General features: G+C 40.1%; 1 protein-coding gene across 1 annotated transcript; it reads left to right on the top strand.

Annotated features, from left to right (window-relative positions):
• Window position 1: 1 nt before the first annotated feature.
• Window positions 2-21132, top strand: SUZ12 (SUZ12, polycomb repressive complex 2 subunit; the record flags this gene model as incomplete). The annotated part of the gene is made up of 16 exons (XM_027654230.1): window positions 2-212; window positions 2917-2963; window positions 3062-3126; window positions 7836-7904; window positions 9489-9538; window positions 10829-10914; window positions 11982-12213; window positions 12955-13057; window positions 13854-13959; window positions 14673-14850; window positions 16015-16106; window positions 16526-16669; window positions 17291-17448; window positions 17812-18010; window positions 18523-18602; window positions 18888-21132. Coding segments are annotated over 16 exons (2166 nt in total), but the record flags the coding sequence as incomplete, so codon positions are not given.
• Between the last annotated feature and the right edge of the window lie 315 nt (window positions 21133-21447).

Raw genomic sequence — 21447 nt, 5'->3', positions numbered from 1 at the left:
CGGGTTCGGGGGCTCCGCCGCGGCGGCGGCTCCCGGCGGCAAATCCGGCGGTGCCGCGGGCGGCGGCGGCGGCGGCGGGGGCGGTGGGTACTCGGGCGGCTCCTCGGCCTCCTCCGCGGCAGCGGCGGCGGCGGCGGCGCTGCCCCCCGTGAAGAAGCCGAAGATGGAGCAGATCCAGGCCGACCACGACCTCTTTCTTCAGGCCTTCGAGAGTGAGCACCGGGGGCCGGCCGGGGGAGCGGCGGCCGAGCCGGCGGGACCGGCCCGGGCCGCCTCGGAAAGGGCGGGAGGAGGAGGAGGGGAGGGCTGCGGGCAGCGGGGGCTTCCGGGGGTAAACACGGCCCGCGGGAGGGAGCGGGGCCCGCGGAGCGGGGCCGGGGGAGGCGGGGGCCGGGCGGAAGCGCGGGGAGCGGGGCCGGGGTGCGGGAGGGCCCGCGGGGCGGAGGGCGGGGGTGGGGGGTGTGTGCCCGCGCCCAGCGATGAACTTGGTGCTCGGCAGCACTTCCCATCAGGCGCTCGGGTTCCCTTCCCTCCGCCGGCAGCCCCCGGGCACTGAGGGGCGAGGGGACTCGTTCCTCTCCGGCCTCTGCCGTTCGAGCCCCTTTGAGGGGCAGGATGCGGTTCAGACCTCACTGTACTTGGGTTTTTCTTTGTCTGGCAATAATTGTCCCTTAGTTGAGGTTTCGTAGTGGAAATTGACCTTTGCGACCCAGGCATCCCCCTGTGGCAGCTCCGGAGAGGAGGAAAACCCCCCTGAATGCACCAGAAAGTTGTTGATGGAAATCTGGTTCAAAAGCGCGGTGGAACAGTGAACTTACCTTGTACTGAGAGATTTTCAGGATTTGAAGGGAGTTTTTAATGCCCTACTTAAGAAACTTGGTCTTGGTTTGGGATTGGTGCTGTCACCGCTCTCTCTCGCTGGAGACGGTGACAGTGTTGGCGAAAGCTGGGGGTTTTTGGTGTTGTCTCGAATAATGTGGGGTCGTCTGAGCCTCAGTCGTGTTAACAGCGCTCTGTGTTCAGTTAATACTGTGCTGCAAACGGGTCAAGTGGCAAACGAGTTGCAAGAGGTTTGCTCGGTGTCAGTGCCTGTGGTGGAAACAAATCCTCCTGCCCGTGGCTCGGTGTGTCAGGCAAGGGAAGCTCAGAGCGGGGCAGGTGGGACCAGGAGAAAAGTGGGGATGCACCATAAAATGTTAACCCTGCAGTGTGGCTCTCATGGGAAAACTGCAATAAGTAAACACCGGATTAAAAAAATCCCAACACGTGGAGTATTGAATCGCATTCCTCCTGGCTGATTTTGTCCCTTTTCAAGGTCATATGCTAGAAAAAGATAAAGGTTTATTTTAAGCTTTTGCTGGGTAACATGGACTTGTGAAACATATGTCTCTCTGCAGGTTGAAAAGTGTGTTTCAGAATTTTTCTGCTCGGGAAAACTGAAGTTGAAGCAGCAGTGCATTGCCTTTCAATTAAATTGCATCCTTGTCAATATAATTTATTGTTTTCATACCTTTCTAAATTATAGTTATGTCATGGGCTTTTTGAGACTAAAATCCTGGGATGTTTCTTTAGAAGTTGTGACTACTCTCTGTTTTCACGTGGCAGCAAAGTGCATGTTTCTTAATTTCTTTCCTTTCTGTCTTTTATCTTGATTTGAAAAGCATGGTTTTATTATGATAACTTGAATTAAGCAGAATTTTATTTGTTTTCATCAGGCTTCTAAAGGGACATGTTGTGATCATTTTAAGATTTTCTTGTCTAGCAATAGTGCATCTCTCTAGTAATGGATTCTGTGGGGTCTTATATTTATAACTGGAGAAATCAGGCAGAATCATATCTTTAGAAAGGGGTAAAGGATATAAAAAGCTGTCCTTTTCCACTTCTAAATCAGAATTCTGTGCAGTAGAGTTTCCAGCTATTAGAAATAAACAATTTTTTTGCAGTCATAGGAAAATAAAATTATATATTTCTTAAAAAAGAAATAGTTTGTTTTCTTTCTGTGGAAATGGAGGCAGTGTTAGCAGTCTCAGCATGGGCATCAAGACATTCTTCATTCTTCTCTCTCCACCTGATGTGTTTTATTAAGTCATTTCTAAGTTTCTTACTGAGGTTCCTCAACGAGGCTGGCTTTTATTTCAGCATAAATAGAATGTATTTCAGTTTAGTTTGGATTCTTGTTAGATACAACCTGATCCAGACAAAACCTTTTTTGTCTTGATTTAACTGAATTGGTTGCAACTAATCTGAGGGTCCTCTTGCCTGTAGGCAAGTCTTGATCCTTTGAGCTTTGGTTCTTACACCTCTTTGAGGTGCTGCTGTGCTTTCATGTCCATGTTGGGTACAGCTCTATTATCCTCCCTCTGTTTGCACTTCGAAACAGGAGTTGCTTTACCAGAATCAGCATGAATTTCCCAGCTTAGAATGATCCCTACTGGATCACAGTCGACTGTCAGTCCCTGTTCTTGTCTCAGTACCTGCTCCAAGTGACCTTGGGGCTTCCCAGGAGGATAAAACAGATCCCACATTGTCCGACCGTGTCAGTTTATTGTGCTGTTTTGGTGTCGGATCAGATTCATTAGCCTCGTGAAGAAAACTTACCTATTTGACAATAGGCTGTGGCATGTGGAGGTTATTTTTTCTGCCCTCTTGTGATATAAAGCCTGTAAGAAACACGTTTTGTGGGAGCAGGAACAGCCAGGGTTGAGTTGTGACCCTGATCTATGGCAGCTGAAAGGAGAAGTCGCTTGGTGTTGGAGAGCAGGTGAAGTAACCTTTGACGTGTTACCTTGTAGTTATTTGGACATGGGATGACCTTTTTGTGGTAATTGTTTCCAAATAATCACGGTGCTAAGTTAGATACTTTTTATCATTCCAAGGATATCTTTATGTTGGATAACACCTGTTCCTCTTTCTTAGAACCAACACAGATATACAGATTTCTCCGTACCCGGAATCTCATAGCAGTGAGTAATCAGTTTTATCACTCCTTTACTTTGGGCTTGTAGGAAATTTCAATTAAAACCTAACCTTTTTCTTTTTCTTTTTTTTCTCCCCCCTGCAGCCAATATTTTTGCACAGAACTCTCACTTACATGTCCCACAGAAACTCCCGAACAAATATCAAAAGGTAAAACTGTTTTTGGAAAGTAATCCTAAAATGTTCACCAAGTAGCAGAGGTCCAAAAAATAGTAGTGTGTGACTGCTGTTTTCACATGGTGTGTAAAACTTTTCCCTTTGAAGAACTTAAGAAATGCTACATCAGTGTACAGTTGATTTCTGAGGCCTAAGAGATTTTCTACCAGGTGAGGGTTGTGTGTAGCTTTATGCTTGTGACTTGTGTTGATACTGGGAGTACTCAAATGTGGAGAACTATCTGCAGAATCCTGACTAATTCTCCCATATTTGTTTTCTGGTTTGGGGGAGAACTTCTTTAGAAACCAAACAAAGCTGTGTAACATCTGAGCTCTTGTAATCAGTGGTGCTTAGTCATAATCGTGTGAAACATTTTCTTTTAAACTGTACCCTGACCACTTGTTTTAAAAGAACAAATCCCAAATACAAAACTATTTGCTTTCTTAATTAGTCCTGAAAGAATACAGTAATTATTTCTGTAGTTATTTTAAAAGGTGACAAAATAAACAGGTTTCTTATAGCATTTTACAAAAACTCCAGTGAACACTCTGAGAAGGTTTGAGCTTTGAGCTGGATACACCTGAGAGATGGGCTTTGGTTCTGATATTGCAGAAGAGTCACTCCTGTCACCAGAGGGGTTACAGCTGCCTGCCAGTGGACTTGGAAACATGGAAACACTGCAGAGGGACAAGTGCAGTGGACATTATTTATTAGCAGAATCTCAGGGCCCTTTCCATTCCTTCCCTTTCACTGGAAATCCTTTGTTACACTTGGGAGTTTTTGGGTAACCTGAACACTTACTTTGAAATATTTTAGCACTGAAGTTCTTATCACTTGGAAACAGTTGCTGTGGGACTGAAATACAAGAAATATGCAACAGAATGTTATTATTATGCAGACAATTCTAATTTAAACTTGGTATTTCTATCCAAGGAAGGTAATACTTGCATGATCTGTTGATCAATAGAATTTGCATATTTTTATTAAATAAAAAAAAATCTATATATGGCATTCTTGGATTTCTTGGATATTGTTTCATGTTCTTTACCATGAGTTTTAATGCTACAATATAACTTTTTCTTAAAACTGAATCCACAACCTACAGCTTCAGGTGCTTAGGACAGGTAATGATCAGATTTATTTATTTTTTTTAAACTCGAAGTTGCTGTTTACTCTGTCTTACAAAAGTTACCAAAATGAGTTTTTTGCTTATTTTAAAGTGAGTCAGAGTCAAATTTTAAGAAATTATTTCCAGGTTGTTTTGGGGTTTTGTTGTTTGGTTTTTTAACTAGAATTGTGCAACAGGAGGTTCTTGCTTATAAATTAAATTAACTTATAGTTGACTGAAATGTGTATGTTTTTACCTGAAACTGTTCTATTGGATATTTTTACTTGCTGGGAAACAAGAAATAGTGCTTTGCTTGTATTGTGTTATCCACTGCTCCAAATTCTAGTTCAGATTGAGCTGCACAAGTAATGCTTAGTTTCTCTTTGAAAAACACTGATTTTTACTAGACCCTGGAACACTTTGGTTTAGAACTGATTTTGGTTGGGCAGTGTTCTGGTAACAAACACATCAATAGCTGTTTCACTCAATAGTTCTGCTGATTTACTGAAATCATCCTGCCCATTAAGTCTAGGAAGATGAAGTAAAACATTTCAGTGTGTTTTCTTCATAAAACCACAGTAATGCAGCAGAAGTGAACTAGCAGAGCTCAAGGGGGGAAACCAGAAAATAATTGGGAAGTGTGTTCTTCTCCCTTGGGTTCCCCCTCTGACCTTCCCATGCTCAGTCCCTGCTCCTTCTCCTTCAGCCCAGTTAAAAGCACAGCAGTTGCAGCTGGGAGGTGCTTTGGACTGTTCTGCTGGGGTGGCACAAGAGGCTCAACTGAACCTCCCCAGGGGGGATTAGCAGGGTCCTTTTTGCTGATCTGTGCTGCTAAACACTTCCTGCAAGGCCTTAATCACTGGTCTTCAGTCAGCAGAAGTAGTTAAGGTACATGATCTTGTTGATTTGGTGAAAAAGGGGCTTGAAAAGAGGAAAAATATCTGAGCTAAAGTAGAAGAAAGATCATCCTGAGGCTTCTATTGAGAAAAATCTGTGGTCCTGGCTTCAGTACAGTAGGAGTGGTAGTGGAGTTCTGTTTGTGAAGAAGTCTCTTGGAACTGCATCATTGTTACCTGCTTATGTGGACTATCCATGTATGTTTATTTATTTATTCCCCTAGAATTTGATTCCTCCTAAATTTTGCAGTTTTTAAGTTGCTGTTAATTATTTTGGTTGCCATTTCAATAAACAATATCATAAGTAAAATACAAAGAACTGATATCCAAACTTTATAAAACAATAGTAAGTATAGCTCCATATTTTTTACCTCCAGCTGTGTGGTAGTCTGAGAAAAATGTCAGGCAAATATAACACTTAGGGAAGTAAAACTGCATGAAATTATCTCTTGGTATTGGTCCATATGTTTAATACTGAGAAAGTTTTTATAAAGACTAGAATGCTTAGAGTATAGAAAAATGGTGACAGGGAATAGTTAATGTGTCAGCTTGGAATGAAAAGGTATTGAAGTTGCTGGCTGTTATCAGAGAGGTGATGGGCTTTGGTCAGGGGGTACTTGATGGAAACTGAAAATGGGTTTTTTGCCCGAGTCTGTCTTTAGGTGTTATTGTATTATCAGACCAAATGATGGTGTTGGAGAGAAGTTACTAAATAAAATTGCTTCCCATGCAGTATTTGGATAAAGGAATAATTCTTTTATTTATTATCAGAGTAATGACATGCTCTGATGTGACTTCTAATACTTTGCTAATTATTACTTCTCTTGACTGGAATAGGAGTGGGTGGAGAAAGGAATGCACAAGATGCATGTACTTGTAGCACCAGGAAACACTGTCCTGAAAATCCCAGGTGTTAGGGATGGGTATTACAAACCCTTCATTTTGTCTGTTTTGCATGGGAATGTGGTAACAAAAATAGTAATCTGGTTTAGAGGAATTTCTACTCTTACAAGTTAACTTCAAAGGCAACAATTTTGATTTAATGAGTTTCTTGTTTGCTATTTTTAGTTTTTCTGAAAGATTTTTTTTTTTTTTTGGAGGACTGTGTTGTTTTGACTAATCTAAGCCTGGATTTAGCAAAGGCTGGGGGTTTTTTTGGGTCAGTAATGCTCACATATTAAATGCCAGTTGTGTCAGATATTAGTATATTTTATGAAAGGTTATTAACTTTTCCCCATCCCTGAATCATGTTTGTCTCTTAGCTGGTTTCTGGCTCCTATTCCAATCATGACATAACTTTGCTCTGAAGCTGTTTTAAGCAGTTCTTCAGCCTGAAGGAAACCCTCTGAAGATCAGTGCCCTGCTTCTGTTCTGGCTGATTTTCATGAGCTGGAGCAAAGTGCACACAGAGGCTTTTTGACCTTAGAATCTGAAATTTTTAACAAACTGCTCTGTTCTGAACATCCCTTGCTTTAAAGCTGAGCACTGCAACGTTCACTGCAATAATCCCACATTTCAGTGTAGGTGAGTCAGCTCTTGAGTCTGTCATATGTGTGAGTCTTGTGCTGAGCAGAGCTTTGAATCAGTGATTGTTTACTGCACAATAATAATTTCTGTGCAGCCCTGTGCCTGTGCAGGGTTTGTTGGCCAGTGTCACTGTAGAGTCAGCCCGTGATCTGTAGCTCAGTCACTCACGAGCGTTTCGTGCTGACTGGGGGCACTGGGTGACCTCAGGGTTCATCCTGGCAGGATATTTCTGGGGACAAATGCTTCCCACTCCCCAGAGCTCCTCCTTGTTGTTCCCTCCACAAGAAATCCAGTGTTTGGCCACAGCTGATGTTCTTATTCCATTTTTCTAAGGTATGAGGTGCCCTCACACCCTTGAGTTGTCACTTCTCTCTGTCCAAGCTTTAACTTTCCTTTGAAGAAAAATGGAAAGACTGTTCTGTAGAGTGTTGAATAACTTCTGTTCATGAGTGAGCTTCATTTAGCAATGACCATTAAATTATATGTATGGCAGGACAGGCTGAACATATGAGCATGAACAGCCTGATGTCAGAATTCCAGAGAGGAATGATTTGAAGGGATTATTCTCTATGACACTGTTGTCGTTGTCCCACGTTTCCTGTGAGTGCTCTAAAAGTAGCCTCAGAATTCATTACTCTTTTCCATTTAATAGAAATGTGTGGAGAAATAAGGGTTTGGTTTTTTACTTAGGTTTTTAACTCTTATGTCCTATAAGCTTTTAAGTGTTTTTCATTATTGTGATCATGACTAAAATATAAATGGTTGAAGAGCTGACACATCCATTCCTAGTAGGTACAAGTGTTACTAAAGCAGGAACTTTCTTTGACAAAGCTGAAATGAAAATGAAATGTGAAATGAACCCTGTGTGTTCATTGCAGGGTTTCAATATGGTGCTGTTAAATGAAACTTCTTATGAGCAGTGGGATTATTGCTGAAAGGTCTGGTTTTAATTCTCTGCATTCTTTTGCTGCTGCTTGAGAAGCAGTTGTGTCCCTACAACATGGGTGTGATATAAGATATAAAGGGTGCTTTTTGAAGAGAAGGCTGAAATTATGTATATAGACAGTTTTTTAGATGAAAAACAAGTCAAAGTTCAGGCTGGATAAATTTTGTTGTTATATGTTGGGGTATAGTGGCTGTGTAAAACCATGCTTTCTGCTCTTTCTTCACAGGAAAACATTCAAAGTAGATGACATGTTATCAAAAGTAGAGAAAATGAAGGGAGAACAAGAATCTCACAGGTACAGTCCTGCCTTATATTTGGTGGGGGGGTACAAATGAGCACATGTGTGTGCTAAATTGAAAGTATCTTTGATTAATAAGGTGAAACTGAGAGTCATTGTTAGAAGCAAAGTACTTACTGCTTGAAATGTTGCTTCCAGGATCCTAAAATGTGTGTATGTATCCTGGTCATTTAACTTGGAGAAAAGCAGTATTGGGATAAACTTTCTGTATTTGTTGGGGCATCTCTTAAAATGTTTATAGAAACCTCAAATAGGTATTTACCTTAATTTATCTTATTTACCTTAACTTTGCTTCCAACACTGCCAGTTGTGTCAGTAACTAATCTGTGTGTGTTGGAATTAAAGCTAAAAAAAGAGGCAGATTTGGGGAAATACCATGAAGTTTTACTCTTTGGGGTTTATGTTGTTGTATACTTGCTGTTTTTAAACTGTTCTTTTTCCTTAGTGTTTGCAGATCATTGGACTGTTTCAGAGGCAACCATGCTGGTTACAGTGTATCTGAAACAAATGTATAAATTGTGTGTTCTAAGAGGTTTTACAGATTTACTGTGTATTCCTTTTCTTCATTTTGTTTTGCTCCATGTACCGTGGCTACTTGCCCTATTGAAATCACATAGTCAGAATATCAATTTGTGTGTTGGTTTTGTGCTTTCAAAACGATCAAAAATGTGCTTTAGTCTAGAATTGGGCTGGAAAAGTAACATGGATGAATGATGGAGGTTGGTGTAGATGCAGCCTTTGGAATGCTCAAGCTGTTGGGCAGAGCTTTTGGGAATGTCTGTGTTTAAAAACGGGCTGAGTGTCAGGGTGGATCTGCCTGAGAGGTTGGTGAGGGTGCTCAGAATTGTGTCTGGTGCTGTAGTATAACAGATGGTATTTTGTTAGATCCTTTATATTTCAGAAATACTGAGTGTTTTTGAGACCCTTTTAAGTACAGGTTTATGAATATTTGTTTTAAACTGAAATGTGTCCTGAACTGAACAATTTGAAATCCAATGGGTCTGTGGTGCATAGAGCAGTCCAGGCTGTGAGCTCCAGTGCTCTGAAACAGGACAGATACAATTATTATTTTAATCAAATATATTATGGATGATAAGGACTTGATATGACTGACAGTGTTTCCTTCTAAGGCTTCATGTTTCCCCTGTAAAGAATCTCATTACCAAACTTAAAATACTCGGTTTAAAAAAAAAAATCTACACCAAGTCCATGGTTCAGGGTGAAGTTCTGGAAAACTTCCACCAAAACTGATCTCTGTTGCTGATGAATGTCTGGCAAATGGGTTTGCCTGCCTGAGAAGGCAAGATCTCCTGTCTCCAGGCAATGTCCTTCTGCTGTGTGTTTAAACTTTTCTTTTTAACATATCAAGTCATGGGGTGCACAGAGAGAATCAGTCTGAAAAGAGAGACTGGTACCACTCTGCACCAGCTGCAGCTGCTGTGCCCAGGCAGTTCCAAGTTAGAAGGATGGACTGACTCCTCCTGTCCTGACCATCAGAGCATGGAGTGAAGTGGCTGCTGGGAGAAGAAAACATTTGTTCTTCTAACATTTCCTTTCTTTTTTTTTTTTTTTTCTGTTTAGCTTGTCTGCTCATTTGCAACTTACATTTACCGGGTTCTTCCATAAAAATGGTATGTTTGCCAATTCTTTCATTACACTGTTATTTTGTATAACACCTCTGAAGTCAGCAGAGATCTGTGAGGGGAATATTTGGGTGTTTTTAATCTCTGCTGTTTGGATGCAGATTTTAACTTGTTTAAGCTCAGCCTGTCCCATTAGTTACAAATCAGTAGTGCTGTAAAAATGTTGTGGTGTAATTGTGATGTTAAGCAGACTGGGGTTTTAGTCAAAACAGTGATTTTGAGAAGTACTTCAAGTCATCATCCATTCAAACCGAAATAGACCTCGAGGAGTTCCTGAAGAAAGTGATTTTCTGGGAGTGTGTCTTTAGTGTTTGAAGTAGCTTTAAAAAAACCCACAGCCTTCAAATAATTTGAAGATTCAGTGGTTTCTAATTTCAAACAGAAGTGTAAGAATAAATTTTATCATTTGAGTCTAGAAATGAGGCAAAGGCTGTGTCAGCCATTAGACAAGCCATGGAAATCATATTTTAGTGACTTTCAGACTTTTCATGGTGTCTTTTGAGCACATAAGGATTTACCTCTTGAAATCAGAGTATTGGTCTACACAGACCAGCACCCAGAGTTATGTTCCTCTGAGGAAAGCACAAGTGACATGCTCTGGGCTGGATAAATGCACTGCCTTTTTATTCCCCTGAAAAAAAAAATGAGCTGTTTGTCCATTAAAATAAAATGTTATTTTTAACTTTTGGTTTGGCATTGCTGATCACACTGCTGGCAGCAGCTGCCTTGGAGATTCCAGGCTCTAGGAGATTTATCTGAAGCTGAGTCTTATTTTCCAAGACTTTTTTCAGGTTCTTTCCAGAGTCCTTTAGCAGCTATTGTACATATATTTAAACTTGCATGATGTTTAAGGTTGTCTTTTTCAATTTTGTTTTGTTTTCTTATCTGATAGCATCTAGATCTTAAGTTTTGATGCAAACCAAATTCTAGGTGTGCAAGGTGTAAAGAAAAAAAAATGGAGAAAATAACTTGACTCGTGTAATTAGTGTGTTCTGACTGTCCTTAAATCTACCCATAACCTTTTCCTCTGTCATAACAAGGTATTTAACTTGCTCTTTTAAACATTAGAGATCAGTTATGGTTTTTGATCTCTAGGATGAGAATAGGTAGATGTTCTCAGGTGGGAATTTGCAGTAAGTTTGGGGAGAATTGAAACTTAGAATTTGACTGGAAGTCTTTGTGTCTGGAGGTGCCTGTGGTTAAAAAATAATCACAGGTGGATTTATGCCACTGAATGGACCTTCACTTGTTCAGAACTTAAAATGTTTTTCTGTTCAGATAAGCCATCACAAAACTCAGAGAATGAACAAAATTCTGTGACCCTGGAAGTTCTGCTGGTGAAAGTTTGCCACAAGAAACGAAAGGTAAAAATCATTTGACAAACTATTAATATGTGTTAAAGCAAAATGTTTACCTGCTTCTGGACTATCTGATTAACGTCACCATACAGTGATGCATCTGTTGAAATTAGTCTTTAAATTCAATAACTGATCTATTCAGGTTGTTTTCTGTTGGATTTTTACCTTTTCTGTACCTGTACTTTTTACTCTGATCACTTTGATTATTGCAGGTTTTATCTACTGTGAATCATAAACAATTTTCTATTTTATTTTTAAAGCATCTTTGAATTTGCTTGCAGTTTTATCTGTGTTTGTTTCACACCAGTTGGCAAATCCATCTTCACAGCTCTGGGAATATGGGAGGCTCAGTAATGAATGCTGTGATTTTTAACCAGAAAGGAAAGATTTGCAGACAGAACTATGTGTATTTTCCCCAAGACTCTTAAGCTGTTTTGACATATTTTTAAGAGTTAATATTGTTTCTAGCCAATTTTGTTAATTGCTACAGTGTGGATAAATATAGTGAAATCAGGAGGTGCTGATGGTTTTCCCAAATGTTTTGCTACAAGTTTCATATTTAGGCCATCTTGCCTTGTTTTCCCAATACTACACAATGTTCAGTGATCTGTTTGAGAGGTACTGAATATAATAAATCCTAGGTAAGTGGTTCTTTATCTCACAGATAGCACAAAGTGCACTTTGTAATATTGCAAGGAGTAGACAGGAAGCCCTTGAAATGTACATATATAACCAAAACATTTAATTTCTTTAGGTAAACAGAATAAAATTAGTATTAATGGCTGTTCTACAATCTTTCTAAGTGCCTCATGTTAGTGTTAATTTAATCACTTAAAGAAAGATGGCTGCTGCCAGAAGGGCTTGGAGAATGCCAGTTTTATTTACACTTAACCAATATCTGGTTTTGCATTTACAACCTGGGATCGTGCCAGATTTTTTTGATTTGTATCTGTTACAAGGCTTATTTTCAAAAAGTTGGCAGAACAAGTACAATTCACAAACGATACAAATTTTAACACTTGATGCCTTTATAGTCTAAAGACCCAATTGCTCTGTTTCTTGTTTTGCTGCAGGATGTCAGTTGTCCCATTAGACAGGTTCCTACAGGTAAAAAGCAGGTGCCTTTAAACCCAGACCTCAGCCAAATCAAACCAGGCAACTTCCCCTCACTGGCAGTTTCCAGCAATGAGTTTGAGCCCAGCAACAGCCACATGGTGAAATCCTACTCGCTGTTGTTCCGAGTCACTCGCCCGGGCAGGAGAGAGTTCAATGGACTCATCAACGGGGAAACCAACGAGAACATCGGTAACTTCAGCCCTTCAATCTGCCTTTGCAGGGTTTGTCTGCAGCACATGCAGAGCTGGCTCCATGTGCAGTGTAGGTCTGACAAGGGCCAGCAGTAGCTCAGTGACTGATTGGGCTTTCCTTTGTTTGCAGTTTCTTTTGGGGTGGGGTTGGAATTCAGCTGGGAACTAGAAATCGTGCTCCTATTTTTGCGTAGGTTTAACACGGCTTGTTATTAATGTGATGGTGAAGGTGAATATTGCAAGAGGGCCCTGTGGTCACTGGGAGGATCATTAATCCTCCACCAGCCCTGGTCACTGCTGACCCAGCTGTAGGTTCTATCAGTGTCTCTCAGCAAAAAAAAAAGAAAAGTAGATAAAATACCTAAGTACCAAATTTTTAAAAGTTGTTTTCTTAATCTTATTAAGACGTGTTACATCACAAATGTTACAGCCTTGGAAAGAGTGCATGTAGAATGAAAAACTTTATTTCTCACTATTTTATAGCCACAAGAGGAGGAAGATGAAATCCCAAATTCTTTATGCTGACAGAATAATATGATGAAACTATAAATACATGAGAACATACCTAAAATATGATTACTTTTAAGCTAAGTGCCCTTTCCATTGCATTGTCCTTTTCTGTTGTATGACACACCTGACCCAATGAACAGCCAGTTATAGTTTGCAATTGCATAGAGACTGTTTGGTCTTTTAAATCTGTGCTTATACAATGGTTGAATCCCATATTTCTTGTGTGCAGATGTCAATGAGGAGCTCCCAGCTAGAAGAAAAAGGAACTCTTCAAACCGTGAAGATGGGGAAAAGACATTTGTAGCACAAATGACTGTGTTTGATAAAAACAGGTAATGTTATTCAAAATAAATATTGTTTCTGTTAATCCTTGGAAATTTGTTTAAAAATAAACTTAATATTTTTTTAATTACAGTGTAGGATTATTTGGCTGCATTTTAGTTGGTATTTACAATAAGTGCTTAGGCTTGTTGTGTTTTTAAAAAAAAAATTACAGGTTTCATAATGCAAATTTTACACTGAGACCTGTTCAGTGACTGTGTACAGTACATGAAAATAAGAGTGCTATCCATGGCAAATGCAGGTCCCAGGTAGAGATAGGTACATGGTTTCTTTATCAATAAAAACAGAGCTTCAAGAAAAAGCTGCTTAAAACATCTCCAAGTGATTTGGAAAAAAATGGGTATTTATTCAAATATGGTTTTGGAAGTTATATATTTTGAAAAGAATTTGGTTTTTTAAGAAATTTCTTTCTTTAATCTGTGTCATCTTAGAAGTCTTGACAATGTTTTGTTCTTTTCTCTTACCTAATTCCACTGGAGAACTTTAATATGCTAAACGTGATATGAAGCATGAGGTGGTTTTGTAGTGATGACACATAAGCAAGGACATTCTCAGCCATGCACTGTATAAATGAGAATATCTGATCTGCAGCAGAACCAAATCATGCATAAAAATTTATATATTTTTCTTTGCTATGGATGATGTTTGTCAAGATTCACATCTAGTCAAATAAATTTACCCGAAAATCTGCCTTTAGGTTCATGGAAACTTAGTTACTGTTAAATAGTGCATTTGAACAGGCAAACAATAAAAATGAGCTGGTTTACACATATTTTGTCCTGACAGACGTTTGCAACTTCTGGATGGGGAATATGAAGTGGCCATGCAGGAAATGGAAGAGTGTCCCATTAGCAAGAAAAGAGCAACGTGGGAAACAATACTTGATGGGAAGGTATGGATTGTTTGAGTGGCTGAGAGAACTGTCTTCAAATGATCTGCATTAAGGTGGAGCTCAGCTGGAAGTGCAGTCAGTGGCTGTTCCTCTGAAAATGGATTGAATTGAACAGGAAATAATTCTCTTTCAATGACTTGTGAATTTCTGTCTTATTAAAGCAAACAGTTTAAATGTTTGTTATGGTAATAAGGAGGACAAATCAAAAAGGAACAAACTGCAGAAGCAGAATATTTTAGGGAAAGAAAGAGGAGAGCAGAGCTTTCATAGGTGTGATCTTACATACCTGAGGAGAATGCTGATAAAATTTAGTGATGCAAAGGAGGTGTATCAGTGTAGGAGACAGTGTTGAGCAGAGAGAAATAGTTGGCTGAGGTGAATCAAAACTCACTGATACAGTGAATGCAGGTGACTGTACACATGTGAAATGCTCCCATGTCCTGGGAGAGTATCAGCTGTGACTGAAGAGAAGAACATGAAGATTCCAGGTTGCAAAGTATTTGTGTTTCAACATGATTATTATAATTATGAAAAAAGCAGAGATTATCCAAATTATATAGTAAAAATACAGTTATAAGCTCTATTATCCTGTTAGCCGTTATGTGGATTTACAAAAATACATCTGCCTCCATTCTGTGAATGTCTTCTTCTGATTGTTTTTGTATGTGGAAAGACACTAATTCTGCTGTTTTATTTTTGATTTCCACCCCCAGAGGTTGCCTCCATTTGAAACATTTTCTCAGGGACCTACACTTCAGTTTACTCTTCGTTGGACAGGAGACACAAATGACAAGTCTACAGCTCCTATAGCCAAGCCTCTTGCAACACGAAATTCTGAGAGCCTCCCTCAAGAAAACAAGCCCAACTCTGTTAAACCTACTCAGACTATAGGTAAGCAATCTTTGGGTTTGCTGCTGAATAATCATCTGCTTGGCCCCTGTGTGCTGAGGGATTCCTGGCTCACTTTGCAACTGCTTCAGGGAATTCTCAACAGGGAAAAGCAAAAATAAGCAGGCTTTGTTGTATCCCATATTTTTTAAGGTAAATTTAAAAGCTAAACATAATGGGGTGGTTTGAAATCATGGTAATATTGAAGTGATTATATACAATGCTTGTAAATCCTGCTGTGAAATACGTTGGGGGAAATCTGTCAGGAGGACTTCTAGGATTGTCTGCTTTGCTCTACTCCAATTACTCTTCTCCAAGTTTTTGGATTTGTATATGCCCTGGTTTCAGCTGGAATACAATAAATATTCTTAGTAGCTGGTACAGTGCTGTGTTTTGGATTTAGGACGAGAATAATGTTGATAACAGTGATGTTTTAGCTGTGGGCTTTTCAGCTTCTCACACCACCCCACCACAGCTGACCCAAACTGGCCAAAGGGATATTCCAGGCCATATGGCCTCATGTTCAGTCCATAAATTAGAGGGAAAGCTGGCCTTAGGTGTACTGTCTTTATCTTGTCTTGCTCCCAGTTGTTTGTGACTTTGGATTGGGATGTTGAGTTGACAGGTCATGTGGAAAAGTTAAGTTGTAGAGAAGACAACAGGCTGCTCCTGTTGTTTCAGCACCTCTGAACAGGCCTAGACTCTGGGCTGGCACCTGATTTACTACAGAGTAATCTGTATTTCCAATCTTGTAACTGGACTGGGACTGTGGGATTAAGGAATCTTCTAGGTCCCTGTTATAGAAGTGACTGTGGAGTGCAGTGGTTCTGCCCCCAGGTTTAGTCTCCAGGATGCAGTGAGGCACTGCTTGGGAAGAGTTGATAGTGCTTTGGGGAACTTGTGCAAATGGCATTTCAGTCTGATTTTGTGTTGGATATATAACTGTGAGGTTCTGGAGCTGGAGCAGTGATAGCCAGGGAATTACTGCTATGGAAAAAGCACCTGCTTTCTGTGCAGTTGTGTTGCAGTACCTGTTGAGCACCCTCAAGTAGCCCATTTCCTTCAGCAGCAGTGCCCTTCTCAGAGCTTCCATACTTGGGGAAGAAACAATGTCTGGCTGTTCCTCTGCACCAGAGAAATCTGTATCTACATGTGCTTTTTTCTCAGCTGTGAAAGAATCCTTGCCCACAGACCTTCAGACAAGAAAAGAGAGAGATGTTTTAAATGAACCTCGACAGAAGTTGCGAATATTTTACCAGGTATTGAAAACAAGTAGGGGGAAAAACTAGAATCTTAAGTATTGTGTGGAATTAAAATGTTCCTTTTCAAGCTGGGTGGAAATTCCCATTTGCCTCTTTAGTGGATGCCTTAAGGGTCTCAAATTCATAGACCAAAAGCCATTCCACATACTACTTTTTACAGGAAGCATTTTAGCAAACTAACCTTCCTGGGGGCACATCTGATGTTCTGAAAGACAAAGGGCATCTCTTGTTAGACATCTGGAGGGGACAGGTGGTCTTCCTGTGGGAAAAAAATTCCTCAAATACCACTGTTTGAGTACACTGAGCGGGTGGAACGTTCCTCTTGCTGTAGAGGTCTCCTGAAACGATTTCCCACTTGGTTTGGGAAGGGAATGGATGAAACTAATCCTGCCCTGCCTGTTCCTTTGTTCCATCAGTTCCTGTACAACAACAACACGAGGCAGCAGACTGAGGCCAGAGACGACTTGCACTGCCCCTGGTGCACCTTGAACTGTCGGAAGCTCTATAGTTTACTCAAACATCTGAAACTTTGCCACAGCAGATTTATCTTTAATTATGTTGTAAGTAATTTTGTAGTAGCTCAGCTCTGGGAAGCACTGTACAGACTGTCACAGATCCCCTGGGCAGGGATTGTGCTGCTAACCTGTGAAATTGTAGCACTGTACCTGCAGGTTAGAAGCCACTTCCTTTGAATGTTACATGAATGAATGTGTGTTACAGAGGGAAAAAAGTGGGGTTGATTTTCTTTTTCTTTTTTTTTAATTTATATATATAAAATAATTCTAATCACTAGAGGAAGAACTCTGACTGCAGCTGCTGCTTTTGCATCAGTGTGCTCTTTTCCATGATGTAGAAAACAACGTAATCTACATTTGGTTGGAAGCCCCTTGGAGCTTTGGAAATTTAGAAATGTTCTAATTTCTAGGGTTCTTGTTAGCTGATATTTTCCTTCATTTTATAATTAGTTCTGAGTGGTTTTATATAAAACAGTTAAATAGTACAGAGCAAGGGAGCTTTAGTATAATTTGTTTCTGGAGGTTAAAAATCATTCGGGTGCTGTAAAAGGAAACTGGAGCTCTGTCTGGTTATTGATAGGTGGTATTTAAGGTATTCAGAATTTAAAAGGTTACTTGATGTGCTGTCATTGCTGTCTGCTGAGAATATTTGCACTTCTGTGCCAGTATCATCCCAAAGGTGCTCGGATAGACGTGTCCATCAACGAGTGCTACGACGGCTCCTACGCGGGGAACCCCCAGGACATCCATCGCCAGCCCGGCTTCGCCTTCAGCCGCAACGGGCCCGTCAAGAGAACCCCCATCACACACATCCTGGTTTGCAGGTAGGGCTGGGAAGCAAGGCCTGCTTGTGTATTATGGCCTAGAGAGCAGATTTGTGACACCTGGAGAGTTGTAAATGTGCAGGTGCAAATAAACAGTGCGATTTGTCACTATTGTGACTGAAGGATGTGGTAACTTCACCTGTGATTTTCCTACATCTTTCAGTTTCAATCATAATGATGTAACTCTTCTTAACTGCCTTATCCTAAACCTTTTCTTCCCCAAAAGGAGAAGTTGGGTTTTTAATGGGGTTTATTTCATTGCTGGAGATTCCCCCCCTCCCAACATTTTTGCAAGCTAGGGCTTAAAATAATTTGTATGAGCCAATTGCTCAGTATTTGCATCTCTTCCTTCCCTCCTGCCAGGCCAAAGCGTACGAAAGCAAGTATGTCAGAATTCCTGGAGTCTGAGGATGGGGAGGTGGAGCAGCAGAGGACCTACAGCAGCGGGCACAACCGGCTGTACTTCCACAGTGACACGTGTTTGCCCCTCCGCCCCCAGGAGATGGAAGTGGACAGTGAGGATGAAAAGGACCCGGAGTGGCTACGGGAGAAAACCATCACTGTAATTATCCCATTTACACACAATTGGTCCAAGTGGATTGTGGTTTTTGAAAGATGAGGTGCAGTTGTTTCAGGGGGCAGTCAGGCATATGTTTTGAAAATGATGCATATTAAGAGCAGAATATTTTGCTGAGCAACTGTAGAGGGAAGTTCATGGAATCAAAGGTTGGGTTTTTTTTTTCAAGCATGCCTTCAGTTGCAAAGCCAGTTCAGTCCCCATGTGTTCAAACAAGTTTTCATTGGGGCTGGTTTTCTCCTTCAGAGAGGAGATGCTGGAATCAGGAGTACTCCATGCAGGGTGTATGTGATAAGGATATAATTTATCATCCCAAGTCTCTACATGAGATTACATTTTTCTAACTTTTTTGACTGCAGAGCCTGAATTTTCTCTGTATATTTCTGTGCATAAGTTGAATTTTGGGAATGCTCTCACTGCCTGGCAGCAGACACGCAGTTCTGATGGGTGTGTTTGTTTTTTTTCCTGTCCTTCCTCCCAATCCTTTCTCCCTCCAGCAAATCGAAGAATTTTCTGACGTTAACGAAGGAGAGAAAGAAGTGATGAAATTATGGAATCTTCATGTTATGAAGCACGGGTATGTCACTGTGCTTAGTTTTGATGCAAATAAATTACAGATGTGGTTGATCATTTCACATTGCAAGTCACTAAATACTTAAAATTCAGTTAGCCCAGGTGTTTAGGAAAGGATCATTAAAGGATAATTTAATGAGAGTTTAAGCTTTTAAAGTTCTTGGGCCTAGTAGCCCTTGGGCTTTGAAGAGTAAAAAACTTTGGAGATGTTGTGTAATGAGCCATGTAGAATGTCTTTTTGTCTTTGAAAATGTCCTACCTGCATAGTGACAGCTTTTTCATTTGCCAGGTTTATTGCTGACAATCAAATGAATCATGCCTGTATGCTGTTTGTGGAAAACTATGGACAGAAAATCATCAAGAAGAACTTGTGTCGAAACTTTATGCTCCACCTGGTCAGCATGCATGACTTTAACCTCATCAGCATCATGTCCATAGACAAAGCTGTGGCCAGGCTCCGAGAGATGCAGCAGAAGCTGGAGAAGGGAGAATCGGCCTCCCCGACGGATGAGGAATCTTCTGAGGAACAGAGTGGGACAACAAATGGATACAGTGAAAATACCGCGCGAGAGAGGATTTCAGAAGTGGAAAGCATCTCAGGTGTCACGAAACAGAGCAAGAAACAGAAGCTCTGAAGTCAAAAAAATCTGTCATTCAACGGACAAAGCATTGAAGTGACATTCTAAGGGTGCATGAGCTCCATAAAGAATTACACACAGAAGTACAGAGATTCCAAACAGGCACTGCTGGATGGAAATAAATGATTTCAACAAGGATATTGTTTAAACAGGGTTTTTATTCAGTTACTTATGCAAGTACTACATGTATATTGGTTTTGGTGATGTAATGACAATATTCTAAGAGTTTGAGCATGAAGAGCAATATGAAAATCTTTTTGTAATTTTAGTAATTAGTGTCTTAAGAACTTTATGGAATTTACATAATTTAAGTATATGTAAAACCGTTTTTATATTAAGATTTTTGCATCTGTATCTGGCTGTTTTTCCTACCATGAAGTTGTGAAACATTAGGGAAAGGGGATTGGGATACAGTTTCTTCTTTTCTGATTTAGAAATTCTCCAGTTAGCTTTTTGTGAAAATAACGTCTTACTATTTACAGTTTAACCTTGATCCTTGTATTTGAAATCATTTATCAATCGACCATAAATTACCAATTAATTTTTATTTTTTTTTTTTTACACTAAAAATTCTCCGAGTCGGCGAACTTAGCACTTCCTTTGTCTTGTGCCTGTTTGGAAAGATCTTGGCTTTTCACGTTGCAGACACAGTGAAGTCCCACCTTGGCTTTTTTGAGGTTGCCAGCAGTTTGGGTTCCGTGGATAATTCCGATGTATCGATCGCCCAGTGTACCATTTTTAAACTTGAACGTTAGCTCCTTTCTAGTTTTTAATTACACATTTACACAGCTACAGCAAGGATCTGATGGAACCCCTCTTGCCTGGGGGTTGCACATCCTGGTGTGCCATGCTAAAGGCCGGAGGCTCCTGTCCCTCTGCAGGCATTCCGTCGCCAACTTCCCGGGAAGTTCTTGCCTGAGGACAGACTGCAAGGCCGGGCCGTGGGTTTAGCTTTGGCTTTCGAGATGCCACTCTTGAGGGAAAAATGCACTGTAAAATTGGACCAGAAAATGTGTTGCACTTCTTATGTAAGTATTCTGTGATGTATTGTATTCAATACAGATACTAAGATGCTGACTAGACTATATTTGAGCAGTTTTGCACTGCTGTTAACACATTTTATGCATACGTTTACAGATTTTTTCCAATGGAAAGTGGTTTCACTACTGGTACAGTATCAGCACCGAAGGGTTTATTCCAGCAAGCACTGTGGTTGAGTGACATCACCTCAATTTTTTATTATCCTTAAAATATTTCATTTTTCATATTCTTTATTTATAAAGGAAACAATGCTGCTGTAAATACAGGTTTGTTTGGTTTTTTTTTTTCGTTTTTTTTTTTATTTCATTCCATCACCATGAGATGCAGTTCCCTATTTGTTGAAGGGGTATATAAGCTTTCTAATGGTGTCTTCAGAAATTTATAAAATGTAAATACTGATTTTGATGGTCCTTAAGATGTGTTTAACTGTGAGACTATTTAACTAATGGTGTGGATGTGATTTGTCATCCAGTATTAAGTTCTTAGTCACTGATTTTGTGTACAAAATAGGAAAGAGGGAAACTGCAGCTTTCATTACAAACTTCTTGAATTTGCCAGCTCTCTGAGTTTTAGCAAACTCTAATTACGCCTCTGGATAGTACATCATGCATTTCTCTCTGGCTTTAATTTGCTAAAGCTGTGCACATATGTAAAAAAATAGATTATTTTAGGGGAGATGTAGTTCTAGAATTATTGCTTATGTCATTTCTTAAGCAGTTATGCTCTTAATGCTTAAAAGAAGGCTAGCATTGTTTGCACAAAAAGTTGGTGATCCCCCCAAAAATAGTAATGAAATTACTTCTGTTCAGTAAACTTTGTATGTCATGTCAATTTATAATAAAAGCTGAAAAAATCCCCTTGTTTTCTATTTATAAAGATGCCTTTTCCATATGTACCTTTGCAGATGCCATGTAAGCTGGTTAAAAAGAATTCGAACGGTACAGCAGATGTGAAAACAAAACCAAACCCCAAACAAACAAACAAAAAAACCAACCAAAACAAGTTCAGTTGTTTAAATGAACCGTTGTTTTTCATTAAATGTTTTATTTGAAATCAGCTTTTGTACATAAAGTTCAGTAATACGAAACCTGCCACGATGGGTGTCCAGTCATTCTGTGCAGAGGCCTCGAGCAGCACCTGCACAAACTTCTGTTCTGCATGACTTCTAAG

The sequence above is a fragment of the Corapipo altera genome, unplaced genomic scaffold (assembly GCF_003945725.1).
Source record: "Corapipo altera isolate COAL_440 unplaced genomic scaffold, ASM394572v1 343, whole genome shotgun sequence".
Taxonomy (NCBI): domain Eukaryota; kingdom Metazoa; phylum Chordata; class Aves; order Passeriformes; family Pipridae; genus Corapipo; species Corapipo altera.
The sequence above is the reverse complement of the archived record's forward strand: the minus strand, read 5'-3'. Positions and strand labels throughout refer to the sequence as shown.